This window comes from Jaculus jaculus, chromosome 4 (assembly GCF_020740685.1).
Source record: "Jaculus jaculus isolate mJacJac1 chromosome 4, mJacJac1.mat.Y.cur, whole genome shotgun sequence".
Lineage (NCBI taxonomy): Eukaryota > Metazoa > Chordata > Mammalia > Rodentia > Dipodidae > Jaculus > Jaculus jaculus.
In genome coordinates this window covers 59,874,113-59,893,215 of record NC_059105.1, presented here as the reverse complement: position 1 = coordinate 59,893,215, position 19,103 = coordinate 59,874,113, and the positions used below count along the sequence as shown (strand labels likewise).

General features: G+C 37.7%; 1 protein-coding gene across 4 annotated transcripts in view; it reads right to left on the bottom strand.

The window, feature by feature from the left end:
- The window catches only part of Sestd1 (SEC14 and spectrin domain containing 1), a 105,705-nt gene that overhangs the window by 25,957 nt on the left and 60,645 nt on the right, over positions 1–19,103 (bottom strand). For all 4 annotated transcript variants that reach the window (XM_045148544.1, XM_045148543.1, XM_045148542.1 and 1 more), the window contains 4 exons: positions 13,290–13,403; positions 11,809–11,906; positions 7,326–7,381; positions 4,041–4,252 (listed from right to left, as the gene is read on the bottom strand). In XM_045148544.1, coding sequence (XP_045004479.1) covers positions 4,041–4,252; positions 7,326–7,381; positions 11,809–11,906; positions 13,290–13,403 — 480 coding nt within the window. The remainder of the gene's footprint in view (positions 1–4,040; positions 4,253–7,325; positions 7,382–11,808; positions 11,907–13,289; positions 13,404–19,103) is intronic.

Genomic DNA, 19,103 nt, shown 5'->3' with positions numbered 1-19,103 from the left:
TAGTGGTCCAGTTAATTTGCTTGTAGCCCTCAAAAAGGAAGTGAGTGGAGTGTGGAAGCACATGCCTGATATCCAGCATTTGGAAAACGGAGGCAGGAGAATCATGAGTTCAAGGTTAGCCTGAGAAACAATGAGACACTATCTTGCAAACAAAAGAAAACCCCCCAAATCCTTGAGCTGCAGTAAAACTTAACTTGCTTTTAACAATAATCCCGTTACCATTATCATAATTATAAGTATTGTAACCATCTCTCTTCTCCACTTTCTGAATGAGCTGAGCCCATGATTTCAAAACTGTATTTCTCAACACATTAACTCCTTTGTTCCTGCCCTTGTGTCACAGCCACTTAGCAAAGCACAGCTGCTGAAGAATCCCACTGTAGCTCAACTTCTCCAAGACAGAGTTTGTTATGGATCATGCATTAAATGGTTTATAAAATTATCTTCTTTAACCTTCATGAATAAGTCTTATTACAGGGCTAGGGGCATGTTCAGTGCATTTAGTGCTTACAGCACATGCATGAGAACCTGAATTTGGACACTCAGTACCCACATAAGAGTCAAACAGGGTGGTACATACCTATAATCTCAAAACTCTGTCATCCCAGCACCTGGAGGCAGAGATAGCCTGGCAAGATGCATAGCTAGACTAGACAACTTTGTGAGGCCCTGTCTCAATACATAGGGCAAGAGTGATTGATGAAGACAGTCAGTGTTGACCTCTGACCTCCACATGCATAAATACACATGTGCACATGTACTCATGCATACATGTGCACCTACACAAACATACAAAATACGTACACAAAATATGCAAACCACAAGGTCCTCTTCAGTAGCTATGTTGTCACTGTTGCTACTACTACTGTTACTGTTCTGTTATTGAGTTACACGAGGTCCAGGAAAGTCATCAAAGCTCAAGCTACTTGGAAATAGAATTGATCCAGACATCCTAGGCTCAGAGTCTGAGTTTTGTACCAGTGTGCCATTTCATCTCCGTGGTTGCTTTTCAGAAATAGTCTCAAACTAATTGCCTAAAGCTTACTTGAGCTTAACACAGATTGTCCTTAACTTCTTAATGAATATACAGAAAAGGTCACACATAATTAAACATAAACTCAGAAATCTTTAACTTACATGTGAGTAACATGAAGTCAAGCTTTCTGCCTGGAATTCATCATCATTAGTGAATTGACTCCTTCTTCTCTTCCATGTCTACTTCCCTATACCACCCAGTGGTTCCACTTCAGAGATCAGCAAACTGTAGCCTACAGGCCAACTCTGGTCCACCACTGTGTCTGCCAACAAACTTCTTGTGGAGAAAGGCCTACATATTTGTTCTTTACATAATGCCTGGACCTGCTTTTGCACAGTAAAGGCAAGTCTAAGCAGCTGTCACCAAATGTGCAACCCACAACACCCAAATATTTATCTTAAAAACGTGAGTGCTGTGTGTGTGTCCATGTGCACACATGTACACTTATGTGTATACGGGTGCACCTTTGAATATTTACATTTTTACAGAAAAAGTTTACCCATGAATGACAACGGAATCTCTGAAGTCTCAGCAAATGTTAGTAGCTACCACTCATTTAGTCCTGAATTCTGACCTAACACTACCCTCTCAAAAAGAGTTATCTCAGTTAATGAAAGAAGAAAAAGAAAGAATGAGAAGAAAAAAGAAAACCAAGAGTGCATGTCTCTAGTAGGTAAAGAAATGTGTGCATTATCACATAGCTGGTAAATGGAGGGCCAGGGAAAAGCCCACCTCCCTGATCAATGCTCCGCAGATCTGAGTGTGATCAAGGCCAAAAAGTTCCCACGTATGTATGGTATTCTCTGTCTTCCATGGACTGCCAACTCTGCTGTAAACTCCACTGCTGTGTGGTGAAACCTTCCATACTCTTAAAGAGCAGGCCCCAGTGTTACTTCCCCCACTGTCTTCTCAGACTGCAGCAGACACAGAAAGACATCCCTCCTGGAAACGCCCACAGCACTACCTTCTGACACAGCTTTTCCTCTTAAACGTGTAACAGCAAAACCAAGTCTACTTTCCTATCATGTGTAAAATCTAACAATACCTTACATATAATAAGCTCTTAATAAATATTTACATGGCTGAATGAATGGAGATAAAAAACACTGGGACATTTCTAACATTTTTTAAAAATAGGGTAATAAATGTTTGTTTGCTTAATTATTTAGGGGATGGTATTATGTATGAGTGTGTGTGTGTGTGTGTGTGTGTGTGTGTGCATGCACATGCGTGTGTGTATGTAAGTAAAAGAACAGATTACAGGGAGGGGAAAGGCTTAAGTGAGGTCAGGGGAAGAGTTTATATAAAAGAAGGGTGGGGGAGTCAATGAAAACAAAACATTCTGAATAAGACATATGAAAATCTACTTTCTTGAATAATGGCACATCTAGAAGCCATAGATTGTTACTGGAAAATTTTCAGTGCCAGGGATGGGACACCTTCCAGTGAGTTTTTGGCCGGGGAGGTCCCTGTTGCCTACAAAACATTATAGGCTATTTCCAAGGGCCTTGGTTTCCCATGAGAAAGATATGGTAACACCCTATTGCTGAAGCCTTCACATTCCTGAGCGGCAAAGTCACTGAGAAATCAAGCTGGGGCTGAGCTGAAAACCTTCTCCCTATAGATCAGCCAACTGGTAAAAGCTATACTGTATGCAGCCTTATAGGAGACATAATTCATCCGTGGTGAAAATAGTGGACAAAAGAACCTTAAATTTGGCCAGACAGGCCAAATGACAACGGTTGCCAACAGTGGCATGTCTGCTCTGGGGGAAACCAACTGCTCTCTAATTGGACTGAAGGCCTGTTCTATGGGAGGGAATATATGCCTGGCACTGAAAACCTAATCAAAAGCCTATGGCAGGGGAGGTCATAAGCCTTAGGCGTATAATGGCTATTCTTGTCTAGATTAATGCATAGACTACTCTTACCAAGTTCCCCCGAAAGCACTACACTTAATGTTCATACTCATATATTAATGCTACTCTCACTTCTGGTTAGAGAAGCTTCTCTTTTCAGATGGCAATGACCACTGGGACAACCCAAAAAGCAACACAGTGCTGAGAAGAAGGGGTGAAGGAGTGTCCAGCACTGAAACATCTCACACCCTCCAACGTTCAGGGTCCATTGCGGAAGAGGTGGCGGAAAGAATTTAAGAGCCAAAGGAAGGGTACCACTCCGTACACACAACTGTCTGGACAGAAACTGGCCTTGATATTCAAGACCTCGCAGTGCCTCACCATACCTACACAAGACCCTCATAATAGGAGAAAAAGATGATGACATCAAATTAAAGGACAGACTAATGGAGAAAGGGAGGGGATATGACAGAGAGCAGAGCTATGAAGGGGAAAGTTGTGGAGGGGAGGGAAATATCATGGTTTGTTGTAAGCATAGAAGTTGTCAATAAAATACATATGTATTAAAATAGGATAATAAATATATGTTTTCTTAATTATTTAACAGATTAAAATCCTGAGTAACCTAAAGAAGAGAAGTATCTGCTTTGGCACTCATTTTTCCTTTTTCAGGCAACATTCCTCATAAAAGTCTACTTTAAAAAGATAGATTTAATAGAATAATGCATTTAATAGAATAAATTTAATATTAGAATTACTTGCATCACATGTATTATGTTGCTAGGATAGAATTGTAATAATCAAATTAACAAACATTCTAGTAAGTTATTACAAATTAAGAATAAATCAAACATCCACAACTTATTGTCACATATTAGACAAATATAGGGATAATGTTTTCAACAAATTGGTGTTGAAGTTCATTCCGTTTATGAACTAAACACTCAGTGCCATCACTGTATAAATAATGCAAGTTTAATGCAAATACTATGAAGATACACAAAAACAGTTCTCAAAACCAATTTGAAATGTCAAGTTCTCCACATAGTGTAAATAAGACTCACTAAGAGTTAGCTGCACAACAGAAATCATGAGGAAAGAAAACATTTAGGACTTTAAAGAGTGAGGTTCAAATCGGACACCCACCTGCATCACCTTCTGCTGAATCTCCTCTAACTGCGTGCGCTTACTGCGCTGCCTGCACACCTCCTGGTAGCGCGTGTACTGCTCCCGCAGGGAGTCTAACAACTTCATGACCTGCGGCTGTGCGAGCAGCTCATCATCCATAGGAGACCACGAGACCCCTCCGTCAGAGCCATTAAACCGACGCTGCTGTAATTCAGATAACAACTCATGCCCTTTACAAACGGAGAGATACTTGTAATTAACACCCACAGATAGATACCATTCTTATGTGTCAATCTCCTAAATTCTAGTCCTTTCCCTTTAAGACCTACCCCTCTGCCTAATGGCTAAGTAGTGAAATGGAACTGAGACATCTTTATATCACACAAATATAGGAAAACTGCACTCATGCATGCATATGTGGAAACATACATGTTATATAAAGCAGACAATATATTGAAATGCCCTATCATGAAAATACGCACAAGCTACATATGTAATATACCATAGTACATGTAGTGACATACTTATCACATTTTTTGGTTGATTGTTAAAAAAATATTTTAACTTTTATTTATTTATTAGAGAAAGAAGGAGATAGGCAGATAGAGACAGATAAATAGAGATGGGGAGATAGAGAATGAGTGTGTGTGCCAGGGCCTCTAACCACTGTAAATGAATTCCAACACATGTGCCACCTTGTGCATCTGGCTTGTATGGTTCATGAAGAATCTAACCCAGGTTCTTTGGTTTTGCAGGCAAGTACCTTAACATCTCTCCAGCCTTTGGTAGATTTTTTACTCAATATCCTGCAGCAACAATCACCTTTCCTTGTAGAGCAAAATTAGACTCTGGGTTATCTAACTGATAGTACTGATCCAAAAAATGTGTTGTAAGATTTAAGTATTGAATCACAATATTCAAAAGTTGAAAGTGGGACTAGAAGGATGGCTCAGAGGTTAAAGGGGCTTGCTTGCAAATCCTGATGGCCCAAGTTAGGTAGCCTAGTACCTACATACAGCCAGATGCACAAAGTGATGCATGCGGACTGGAGTCCATTTACAGTGGTAAGAGGCTCTGGCAGGCCTATATTTACTCTCTCTTCCTTTTTCTTTCTGTCTCAAATAAATAAATATTTTCTAAGTTGACAATGAAATGAACATGTGATCAGTATAACTGTAAAATAATAGAATTAAATAGTACTGAAATAAGCTCTATAGGAATGGCCACAACACATTAACTTGAATCATAAAGAGGCTTTACTAGTGCAAGAACTGCATTGCAGAGCAATCAGTTAGGTCATGCTCACATAGGTAATCTTCATACGTGAGACCCTAACAATATAGAATGCATAGCAACTAAAGATATAGGTAGATTTATCATTTTAAAGTATTATATATTTTCCAAGATATAACTATTTTATTACTTAAACCTCAAAACAATACAGATGTTTAAATTATCTTCTCTTCATCTTTATTTGGGAAAAATATCCAAAAATTAAATAATTTTCAATGTATAGAAAGATAATTTTGATTAAGGTTTGTAAGTATTGCCAATGTCCAAGAAAAAAAAAAAAACAGAAATTGTTCTAAGTCTATTAATCTCTTATAATCTCAAGAATTATTGGAATATGGGCTGGAGAGATGGCTTAGCAGTTAAGGCACTTGCCTGCAAAGCCTAAGGACCCAGAATTGCTTCTCCAGGGCCCACATAAGCCAGAGGCACATAATGGCACATACATCTGAAGTTTGTTTGCTAGAAGCCCTGGTGTGACCATTCTGACTCTCTCTCTCCCTCTGTCTCTAATATATATATATAAATCTATTTCCTCACTCATGTCAAGAAAAAGAATTAATGGAATTCAAAACAAAACTTGGTGGTATGTAGACAAATTTTATTTCAATATCTTAAACAAAGCTTTCAAAATGTTAAATACATATCTAGAAATAAGTCTTTATATTAGGAATAAGTTCCAACTATCATAACTTATAAATATAAAATTCCTAAAAAATCCAAGTACTTCTTTGTTACCTAAAGAAAATCTATACCATATTAAATGCAAACAAGAAAGATATTCAGCAAATTTTTACTCTTCTTGATATCTGATCTCTGGAAAAACACATGTTTTAAAGATTTGTGCAAATGCTTAAAAGACATCTAAATCATTGTCCACATCTCTATATGTGTATATACAGATGTATATATAGATATATGCATATCTATATGTACACACATAAAAGGCAGTAATATCAGAATATATAGTTATATTTTCCTACTTCTACTTTGACCAGGTACAGAAAACATAACCTGAAGCCATGCTGCCTGGGTTCTGTTCCAGTGGCATTTAACTGACTGTTCTAAACTACGCAGCCACGCCTCTCAAGGGGAGCCCACGACCCCGGGCTGCAAACACGCTACCACTGAGCTACATCCTCAGGCCACTTTTCACTTTTTGTGTTGAGGCAGGGTCTTCTTGAACTCAACCTATGGCTCAGGCAAGCCTTAAACTTGCGATCCTTCTGCCTCAGCCTCCCAAGCAGCTGTATCACCTGTACAGACCTGTACCACCAAACCCAGCTTAATCTTCTGATGTTTCACCTTCACTCTTTTAAAACTGGTATGGTCAAATACCTATTTCCCAGGACTGTTGAAGAATCTATGAGTTAACATATATAGTACTTAGAATGGAGCCTGGTACTGAGCAGGATAAGCAGTATGAACATTAGAATACAGTGATCAAAAATAAAATTATGATTTTTACTGGAACAATTTATAGTTAATTCTGATAGACTGTGTGAAATCACTAGGCATGTGATCTGAACATGCACGTCTCAGCACTGAGGACTGACTATGGGCAAGGCTACTGCAAAGTACTAAGTGCTTTATACACGTGATTACCAAATGCCACGACTAGTGGCTTGTCACTGAGCTGTGTCAAGCTGCAGTGACTGTGTCTTAGTTGATTTCAAACAAGTCATTATTATTTTTAACTCTAAGCTTGGCTTCTTCAAGTACAAAGTAGAGACAATATTATTTGTCTTCAAAGGTTGTTAAAACTTGAAATGAAATTTGAAACTACAGTACCTGGCCCATATGAGATTTTAATACTCCTCACAGCAACCCCGCAAAATAGGAATTTTTTTAAAATGCATTTTGTATGCTCCATTTTATAACAGGAAATAAGTCCAAATATTTCAAAGGAGATATAATTTACTATCATTAATTTTAGTGGTTTTTAGAAGGGAATAATAATCTAATTTGCATATAAAATTATTATCACTAATAATTTTTAAAAATTCATCTTACCTGTCTGAAGAACTGTTTCAGGATCAACAGATGGAAGAAAATTTAAATCCACAGACCTGGCAAGCATGAAGAGAGTAATTTTTAAGTTATGATATTTTTATTCTTATAGTTAAATTCCTTTACACATAATATCAAAGCAGGGAAACTCTGGAGGGATTCATTGCTAAAATCTACTACTTTTTTTTTTTTTTTAATCAGGGTATAACCCTAGCCCAGACTGGACTAGTGATCATGGTGATCCTTCTACCTAAGCTTCCCAAATACTTGGATTACAGGTATGGACCACCATGCCTGGCTCTACACTATCTTTAAAGAGTGAATACCAATGTTCCTTAAACTGTTCCACAAAATAAGGAAGACAGCTTAGAGGTTAAGTGCTTGCCTGTGAAGCCTAAGGACCCCGGTTTGAGGCTTGGTTCCCCAGTATCCATGTAAGCCAAATGCACAAGGTGGCACACGTGTCTGGAGTTCATTTGCAGTGGCTTTGAGCCCTGATGCGCCCATTCTCTCTCTCTCTCTCTCTCTCTCTCTCTCTCTCTGCCCCTTTCTTTCTCTGTCTGTCTATAGCTCACAAATAAATACATAAAAATAAACCACAAAAATAGGGAAGTAATACTACCAAACTCATCCTATGAAGCATGTATTATTGAAATGCCAAACTAGATAAGGACATACATACAAAAGAAAACTGTAGGCCAATTTCCCTCCTGACCGTAGGCATAAAAATTCTCAATACTTGCAAATCAAATTGAACAATACATTAGAATTTTATACCATGACCAAGTTGTTTTCACTGCAAAGGCAAGAACAGGTTAACATATTTAAACAAGTAAATGTAATATAGCCAATAAATAAACGTAGTATCAGAAACCATATGATTATCACCAAAGATGCAGATAAGACTTTTGATGAAGTTCATTATTTCATTAGAAAAACCCTGAAGAAACTAGGGTAGAAACAAGATATGCCAACATAGTAAGGCTGTATGTATGTATATCAATATTATACTAAATGGAAATAATTTCTTTTGAAATAAAAACAAGAAAAGGGTATCTATTCTCTTCAATCTTATTCAATACAGTGCCTGAATTCTAAGCTACACACACACACACACACACACACGCGCACATGCACACGCGCGCACACACACACACACGCGCACACACACACACACACACACACATTTACATACAACCCTACCTGACATGAAAGCAGAATGGGGACTATGGATAAGATAGAAATATAAAGGGAAAGGAAAATGGAGTACAAGAGTGTACTGGGGTAGTAAGTTACAATACTGCATGGTTTTCTTCATTTGAAATCTACATTTAAATATATGCATATATACATACATATGTATGTACACATGGCAATGTAAAGAATACTAGATACTAGCCGGGGGTGAGGTGGGAGGTGACCAATGAGAGGGGAAAAGGAGGGCAGGGGAGAGGTGCAAATGTAAAAGTAAAAATAATTTTATTTAGAGTGGAGAAAAGGCATACCTGCATAAATATAAAAACCTGAGCAATCTGTTTCACCACATGGAGGAATAAGGAAGCCCATTAGAGAAAATTTAACATGAGTAGCCTAAGGTATACTAATGTGGTTAAGTCATAAATTTTCAATGCAAAATCCTATTACTTAGAAAAATATAGTATAATGTTATTAATTATTGAGTATTTAAACTAAACCAAAGAATACATTTTCATGTTTATTCACTGAAAATTTCTACACAATGAAATTTATAACACAGCAATTTAACATTAAAAATGAATATAGCCATCCTTCAATTAAAAAATGTACTTTTCTACAGGAAACTGTGATAGCTGCAAACATTTTTCTGATACAGCAGGTGTGCACATGCACATGTGTGTGAGTTCATGCATGCACATGTACTTGTGTGCATGTGTGACATTCATGCTTTCTTCCCTGTTAGAGCTAAGCTTCTTAGGCAGCTGGATTTCTACTCTGGTTTTCTTAAACATGTATGGGAAACAGAAGATTCAGGACCGACAGGAAGGCTGGCAAACCAAACCAAGTGAGCTGAACAATCAGCCTTGAGCTAAATTCTTCACTTCTGTCAACTGATCCCGGCCTGCACCTGTAGCCAAGAAGCTTCCTGCGGGTGGATGTAATGAAGGCTGCTGAGAATGTGCAAAACAAGGGGCTGTATTTCCTGGGTATAAAAGAAACTGAGCAATAACACTTGAGTGCCTCAAGAGACTGCTGATCCCAGTATTTTATTAATAATACATGTATGCATGCAAACTCACATTTCTCAAGTGCTTCTCACAATACTAATCACGATTTCACTAGCTAAAGAAAAAGGGGTCCCATTCTCACAGTTGTAGAGCAATTCAACTGTCTTCTTTGATCTGTGCTTCCAAAGAACACTTAACCTATAATGTTACCCATTAGGGGCAGAGATACAGTTGACAGCATTAAACTGGCTACGGACTCATTTCCTAACTCTCTTCATGTCTTCTTGGGGAATATAACCATGACACAGCTATTTGAATGGACTAATAAAATCAAAGACATTTGGCTAATTATTTTTTAATCAAGTGCCTCGTTTAACATTTTCAATTCCTAAGCCATAGCATAAAAGTGTGTGTGAGTAACTATGCATATATCACATGTACAATCACAGAATTAGTTATCTGCATTCTTATTTGGTGGGAAAGAACTCTGTCCTTCAGGTGGGACAAGGCCATGGTCAACTTCAAACCAGAGCAGGTGGATTACCAGACACTCACAAGATTCAGCCCAGTATTGCTCCTTTGTACAGAGGGCTAGGGCTCATGAGTTGGTACAGGAAGGCCCTCTCCTCCCTGAGAATACATAAATGGTTATTAATTGATGGGGAAAGGGTCTTTTCCTTGCTGTCTAGCTGCCTGTAAGTTGTGCATGCATCTCTACCAACCCACCATTCAAACACATTTAAGAAGCTAGACTTGAGAGAAGTCATGACTCTGATCTGTCATCCGTACCCTATCGAGGTGAACAGATGTTTATGCACATCACTCCGGGAGGGGTGGCGGGGGGAGCTGTGTATCATATGCTATCTATAGGACAGTAATATTATATTCTTAAATATTTATGGTAATTTAATAATGTTTAAATTCAAACTATTTGTTTTCACATTTTGACTTTGTTTTGATCAATATTTAGTGAAATCATAATCACCTGAGGTCCCTCTGATGTTAGTTTAGCTGAAATGTAAGTATACTTAAATTCATAGGCCCCACTATTTGTTCAAGGTCAGATGATAAAGAGGAGCTAGGCAAGCATGCCTATTGACTCCTTCAGTTTTCCTAATGAAAAGTTACCCTCTCTACTGCGTGCCAACAATCAAAAGTTCAGGAGTTGATCTGCTTCCCAAGTGCTTTCACTGGGTACAAAGGAATCTGGCCAATGAACAGAAAAATGAAAACTGACAAGGTTGTGTAAAGTTCAATGATATACTGAGGTAAACTGTGCATGTGGTATGTGTGCACATATGTATGTATACTAGAGCACCCTATGTGCATGCCTGTGGAGGCCAAAGGAGCACTTCAGGTATCCTCCTTCTGTCACTCATCTGCTTGTTTCTTTGAGATGGAGTTTCTCACTGAACATAGGGCTGCTGCTATAGCTCAGACTGGCCTACCAAGGAACCCTAGTGATTCTCAGCTCTCCCCCCATTTAAGACTGGGATTACAGGAGTGCTTGGCCATGCCCCGCTATTTACATGGGTGCTAGGAAACGGAACTCAGAGTGAATCAGGCCCTCTGAGGCCAACACACTTACACAGCAAGCACTAAGCCAGCTCCCCCACTCCTGAAGCTATACCTCAACTATTATTCCATGAGTTATAAAATAGCACTGAATTCTCCAAACTAAACTCATGAAAGCATGCATTTCAAAAAACAAAAGAAAGTCCAAACCAGGCATTTAAGTGATTTTTATTTTATTTTGGTTTTTCGAGGTAGGGTCTCACTCTAGCTCAGGCTGACCTGGAATTCACTATGGAGTCTCAGGGTGGCCTCGAACTCACAGTGATCCTCCTACCTCTGCTTCCCGAGTGCTGGGATTAAAGGCGTGCGCCACCATGGCTGGCTTTAAGTGATGTTTTTAAATAAAGTTAAAGGAATTTCATTTTAAGCTGCAGCTGTTTGTATATTCTTTATCAGGAAAAAGTAAACTAAGGAGAGTATGATATGATTTCATTTTGAAAATATGTTTTTGTAACCAAACCTTTTCCAGTATCAGAAAAAAAGTAAATAGAGTCCTATTCACACATACGCAAAAAAGTTTCTTTACAGAAACTTTAGAGTCAAATTAATGTTTTATGTGTAAAGTACATTTTTATTAGTAGTGCTTATCACTTTTGATTGGAGAGTATTTTCTGTAGTCCTTTTAGCTTGCACTAACAATAGAGGCACCTTTTAACAGATAAATGATGACTTTTCACGGATATAATGACATGCCAACAGCCACCTACCTTTCTTTCTCTTGCTGATTTCCCTTATCGCTTCCATTGTTAATCAAAGCAAGTTCATCTAACAATGATGTAGACTCCTTTGTGAACTTCTCAAAAACCTACAATATGAGATTATATTAAAATACTAAAATGATCTCATATTAACATGTATTAACAAGATTAATTAGCTGTACTTCCCGATCCTTCCATTGCATTCAACCACCAGAGCATAACACAAAACAAAACTGCATCTCAAAATAGTCCACAGTGCTAATGGAAATGGAATGACTTTCAAATTTGAGTATATTACAAAAGTATTTTATTATTCACTCAGATTATTTATATCTGTGTTATTGGGGAAATAACTTGAACCAATAATAATTTTAAAACTATATGATTGTTATTTATATAGTTCTAGCTCCCAACTGTGTACATAGAACATTTCCTCACCTTACTCTATCACCAATCCATATTGGTTATATGTAATAGCTAAAAATTTCATAGACATGCATATAGCATAAACACATATGAATTTAGCATAATTATTTCTAATATTTCTGAAAAGGGATTTGGGGAAATCTGTATGGTTTGTCCAGTATTTTGTTCAAATATTATGGGAAAAGAAATGGTTATCTATTCATGGATAAAAACAAGTTCACTAAAGTTAACACATAATGTAAGCAAAATTGCTTTAATGATTCTTCTACTGTTCAATAAAACAATGCTGCAGCACATATAGCAGCAGATGTCAGAAGTCTGGACAAGGAGGTAAACTTTCAGAAATGATAAGTTTATTCCAACTGTTCTCAAGTTGATTCCTGTTACCAATGTTTAAGTATCTTTATAAAATGGTTATGTTACCTAAATCGATTCTCAAGACATAGTGCTACTCTTATTCTATGTAAAAGACTTACTGTTTTTACAGATCCTATAATATTAACAGCTAACACAAAGCACTATTGTTTCATGGTGGGTTCTGTTCTAAGTATTTTAGATGTAAATTCATTTGTCTTCCCTACAATCCCACTTGATATTACTGTTCAGTTGCATATTAAATGTGATACTGAAGCCATAGAGAGATTAAATATATCAATGAAGGCCATCTCACTTTCTAGCCTTTATATTGTTATCAAGGGATTTTAATTACATGCTCTAATGTTGTATTTATAGACCACATTACTTCTCTATTTTTATAAAAAGGAAAGCAATCTACATTTTCATTGATTAAAATATATAATTTAAGCCAGGTGTGGTGGTACATGCCTTTAATCCCAGCACTAGGGAGGCAGAGGTAGGACTGCTGTGAGTTCAAGGCCACCCTGAGACTCCATAGTGAATTCCAGGTCAGCCTGGGCTAGACTGAGACCCTACCTCAAAACCCCCCACACTAAAAAAATACATACATACATACATACATACATACACATATACATACACATACATATAATTTAAAATATCTTATTGACATGCAAAATCATTTCATCTCATTTTAATATACCAACCAGCCGCTTGTTTAACCAGTCCATGTGATCATAGGTGAGACTCCCACCAAAGTCTTCTGTTAATTGGCATGGCTCTATATAACGAGTCAACTTATTGGCAGACACTAAAATAACCTACAAATACAAAGAAAAAAACGTTTAAAAATTACTATTGAAGTCTCTGAAAGTGAGAGGTAGAATCAGGCTAACATATGCAACATTCTGTCAGTCTGATAACATCATTTAGTTAATACAAGGGCATTTACAGACATTAAGTCATGGCTATTTGCTTAAAAAAAAACTATAAAATTTTTTGATAATATGAAAGCAAAAAGAAAGATTCTAATGGCTTTACTGCACTATTTTGTATAAGATAATACATTAATACAATTATATAATCAGCCAAGAATGTTCATATCACTTTAAAATTAGCAAGATGCACTGAAGTGATAATAAAATGTTTTCTAGTCCAATCCTGTATACCCCAAGCATCTAGATTATGATATCCAAATATCACTACTAAGCAAAAGGAACCAGAGATCCTTGTAAAACTGGAGAAGTATACATAATGAACTCAGAACATCTTCTCAACCAGATGACCAAAACACTACCAACATCTACCACAGGTGTGCTGAGGGGGCTTGAGAAAAAAAATCAAACAAACAAAAAACCTTGTGGCCAAAGTTGTGATGATCCACATGTCAGTAAGGATAATAAACACCATGCATTGAAACATCAAATCTGTTTCAATCAGTGGCCTTATTATACAGCAGAAATAATAACCTTTGAGCTAAGCCAAGGAATAAAGTCATTATACTGCAAACCAGCAGGTGAAAGGAATTATGCATAAATATTACCCTCCGTAGAAATGTGTATATTGGATAGACCAGTGATAAATGAGGGCAAGTTTATCATAGAAGTCTTCCACTTAATACAGAAAGAGGGAATAATGGAAGCAGATCATCATTTTACAGTATTTTTGGTGCTGTGTGTGTGTGTATAGTTTGTGCAGTGCTAGGTGTTACTCATAATGTATGCACATGTGTGCAAATGGGTGCAGCAAGTGCACATGCATGTGGAAGCCAGAGGAGAGCACTGGGTGTCTCTATTGCCCTGCCGTCATTTTTCCTTGGGGCATTGTGCATCACTGAGCCTGGAGCTGCCCATTTTTTTAGGTCAGACTAGCTGTCAGTGGACAGGTCGGGTCTCAGCCATTTGAGTTTTTCTACACCAGTGGACTGGGGTTAAAGGCATGTGAGGCCTTACTCAGCTGTGTACCTGGGGTTAGGATTCAACTCAGATGGTGTCGAGCCCTCATTCTTGCACTACAAGCGCTCATGCTCTGAGCCACCTCCTCAGAACTTATTTGACAATCATTAAATCAACTCAAGGGTGAAGACTTTGAGTGGCACAGCAGTTAGAAAGAAGAAGTTAATTAACTACTGAAGGCTTGTGACCAGGGAACACGACCCACCATGCAAAGGGCCTTGGAAAAAGCAACCACATCTAAATGTTACGGCTGTCGAAAGCAAATTACCAATTTATGGATATAGAGAGTCTGAAGAAGATGGAAGAGCCATTAGCCTACACCATGGGGACGCTTGCTGCAACATGCACGTGACGGCCCACTCCACAGAACAGAGACTAAGAGCATTCAAGAACAAAATTGTGCAAAAAGAGAAAAACAACTCAAGATTAAAATGTTCCTTTTATAGATAAGTCAAGAATCCACAACAAGGATTGTATAGTATTTTCAAGAAATCATGATTTATTTAAATAGTCATCTGTACATTATCCTCACAGCCTTAAGAAAAAAAAAAAATAAGTCCTTGTGGTGGAGGCTGAAGAGATGGCTTAGTGGTTAAGGCAAAGCCAAAGGATCCCAGTTCAATTCCCTAGGACCCACATAAGCCAGATGCACAAGGGGGTGCATGCATCTGGAGTTCGTTTGCAGTTGCTGGAGGACCTGGTACGCATATCTCTCCCTCTCTCTTTCGTTCTCTCTCTGCCTCTTTCTCTCAATTTTAAATAAATAAATTTTTTAAAACTTGGAAAATTTCAGCCACTACCAAAAGTTGATATAAAACACAGCTTCCATATCCAAGGGAGTAAGGACAGCTTATTCTGAGCTGAATACAAGTCATGGCCCAGAACACAGATTTAGATTGCTCCAATACATTCCAACTTACATGGCTGTATGAATTTTCATAGTCACAGAACAACAACAACAAAAACATTTTTTGGATACACTGGGGGGGCCAGCAGGTAGGTGGTTTATGGCAAAGTGGAGAAAATTCTATGGGAACTTTCAGATGTTTTCTGATGACATTTTTTTAGCTTTGGGCTTGGCAGAAACTAATGGTTTGCTAAGTTAATGCCTTCCAAAGGTGTTTTTTTGTTTGTTTGTTTTCATCTGATAGTTGGGAAGAGGCTGCTTCAGACCAGAGGGGTGCACTGCATGGCCATTCAGGGGCTGAAGATAGCCCAAGAGAATTTGGTTCTGGATGAACACCAATCCAACTCCCCACAATCACAAAGCTCTAAATAATCAGCCTTGTAGAACACTAACTAAGAGATGAAGCTTGGATTCTGACAATTTAGTTCACAATGTATCATCATGAGCTAGAAATCAATAATCCAATTAGATACCACTCACTCAAGAGTCCTCCAAGCCATCTTTATCTAGGCTTCTCAACCAATCATACATATTTATACCATTTGTTTATATGGATATAATGTGAATCATCAAATCAATCATACAAACTGTATATGCATGTAACTGATATATAAACTTATGAATAAAGTTTAAAATGTGATACTTAGACAAGATACTTATACATAAAATAATTTAGCATTCCCTATCAAAGAATTAGAGGTTTACAATTTTCCTCACTGTAATGCAGGCCTGGGAAAAGTGGATGAGGGCTAAAAAGGGGACACTGTTGACCATGGACTAACTAATACCTGTTGGACCTAGGTATAAAGACACAGAGATGATTATAGCATTCTGTTTACTTTCTTTGCATTTTAAATTCACAAAGTAAAAATAAATATAATGCTCTCTTTTAAAAAGATCTGTTCAGTATGAAAATTTCATATGTAGGCAGTTTATAAGGGAATTTTAATGAATAAAGAAAAGGACATTTTTGAGAACTTTTATATATGAACATATTTCAAATTGGTCATCTTCCCATTGGGTTATACTCTTACCCCTCCTCTCCCCTGCACCTATTCTACTGAGGGCCCTCCTCAGTGGGGTTACTGATATTTACTGTGCACCCGTCAGTTTCTGGGGGAGGGCAATGCCTCAGAGTACACCTTCACACTCTGTCATTCTGACATTCTTCCTACCCTTCAGCAATAGAACAAGACATTTTAATCATAAAACAATTTCAGAGAACAAAAACACTACAACATTCCCAACTCCTCTTACCAGACGTTCTACAACAAAACTTACAGCAACAACTTGAGCAAAGAGTACAAAATTATAACACTAAGTCCTGTGTTGGTGAGGCTGTGAAACATGGGAACTCTTATACATGAAAGTACAAGTATACAACAACATGATCATGAGAACCTTAATATTTCTATAATCTGTACCTGGAGATCCTGTGAACACAGAAAAACATACATATTTTTCAGGATCTAAGAATGTTTACAGTAGCATCATTTTACTGATGGCCAAATAATGGAAATGGTTCAAATATCCACCAATCAATAGGGGAAAAAGCAAATTGTTTTCATTCACATGGATTATTATTCAGCAATAAAAATGAATCAACCCCATCTGCTACAAATATCTCCATGAATCTTACAAATCTAATGATGATTGTTGAAAAGTTAAATAAGTAAAGACTGAAAATACAATTTTACAAAACTAAAAATTGGAAGCTTATTATATTTAGTAGTGATATAAATAGCAACTAGATATAAGTAGAATAATAAAAGAAATTCCACTTTTTTCTAAAGGTTTTAGCACATATAATCTGAGAACACAAACATAGATAGATAAACATAAATTTCTGCTAGGTACTGAAGGAAGGCACTAGGCAAATGAAGCAGGAGGTCACCTGATGTTCATCAAGGCATTAACATTTGGGTGCTTAGGTTAGATGGTGGCAACTAAGGATTTTATCATGAAGATTAACATAAGCACTTTTCAGTGATACACACCGAGCAGCATTTGTTAAAACTCAGAAAAGAATACGATGGACATCTGACACAGGAGGTACCATAAGCTCAAGCCGAAGCTGCAGAAAGGGGAGGGGTCTGAGGGAGCAGGGAGGTAAAGGTGGATGAGGTGCCGTGGAGATGATAGGAGAGCTAGGGGAAGCATGAGGTTCTCTTTCCCATTAAAGAGAGGAATACGGTGCAGCACAGCAGCTTACATCCGGGTTAATGTAGTTAAAGCGATCTTTATGTTATTCACCTTTTAAATGGTAGCTTAATGTCATGTCTGGTATGACAGTTTGCCACCTATCCAGTGGGCTGCCTATTTATGCAGTCATGGGATGTAACAAACATTTTAGAATGAAAGTAACACAGAAAATGGGTTTCACTTGGTGGAAAACTTGTCACCCAGGGGTTTGTTTGATAATTTTGCTCATTGAAACTTCTTTTGTTTCATGTGTTGTGCAAGTGTGTGTGCAGGTATGAGAACATATGTGTGTGTACAGGCCAAAGGACAATCTGAGATGTCACTTCTCTAGTGCAATCAAACTTTTTTTTGAGACAGGATCTCCCACTGGACTGGAACTCATTAATTAGGCTACAGTGGCTAGCCAATGGGCCCAGTGAGGTCCTGTCTCTGCCTCCTGGCATAGGGATTACATGTAATCACCACCATGCCCCTCAAACTCAGGTGCTCATGTTTACAAAGCTTCCCTGATCTCCAGTGAAATGTCTCCTTCTGAAGTTCTCTGAGACTGTCATGGTAAGAGCAAAAGAGCAAACAGCCCATCGGAACCATCTAATCTGCTACCAAATTGGCATGCAGACATTCCCAGTAGGATGATCATGTACAATCAGATCCCAGGAAGAGGTTTACCCTCCTCCAACTGTCTGGCTGGTGTTTCTCCAGACATATACTGATAGTGAAGTTAAGATGTACATGTTTGCCAGACTGAGCATCAACTCACACCAGAAAACAGAGTACTCCAAGATCCTCTCTCCTGAAAAGACAACCCAACAGAAAATTTAAAAAGGGAATTTTGCAGAAGAAGGGGCAGAACAATTGTAAGAGGCACAGGTTGAGACATCATGCCCAGAGGCATTCCCTTCCCTCTAAAAATAACTGACTATTGCTCCAATGCATAACCCACAACCCCATGAGGAATACCTGCAACCCCACTGAGGAACATTCCCAGTGGAATGGGGGCAGGGATTAGAGAAAAGAGGGTACCAACACATGATTTATTCATGTAAAATGTTACTAATAATAATGTTGAAAAGAAAAAATGTATGGTTAGCTGTTATGCTTATATGTTGTGCTTTATGTGACACAATGTTTTATTTGAATAGTGAAAAATGCTGCTCATTTGAAAAATTTCACTATTACACCCCTTATAACTTAACTTTAGGTGCTAAATTGTTTACTCATTCAATAGCCTTAATTTAGGGGAAGCTAAATTTATTTATTAAGAGTTTTGTTTATTAGGAATTTATGTTTTAATTATGAAACAAAGATGAAAAGATACTTCTAATAAAGAAATGACCTTTTTCATTCCATTTTCTGCAGTACTACAGGGACAGGTGCCCAATGCATTCACAAAAAGGAGCAGATTAAGGTTTGCTTATTTCTAAAGCCTTTATAGAAAATACCCTGAAGTCACTGCC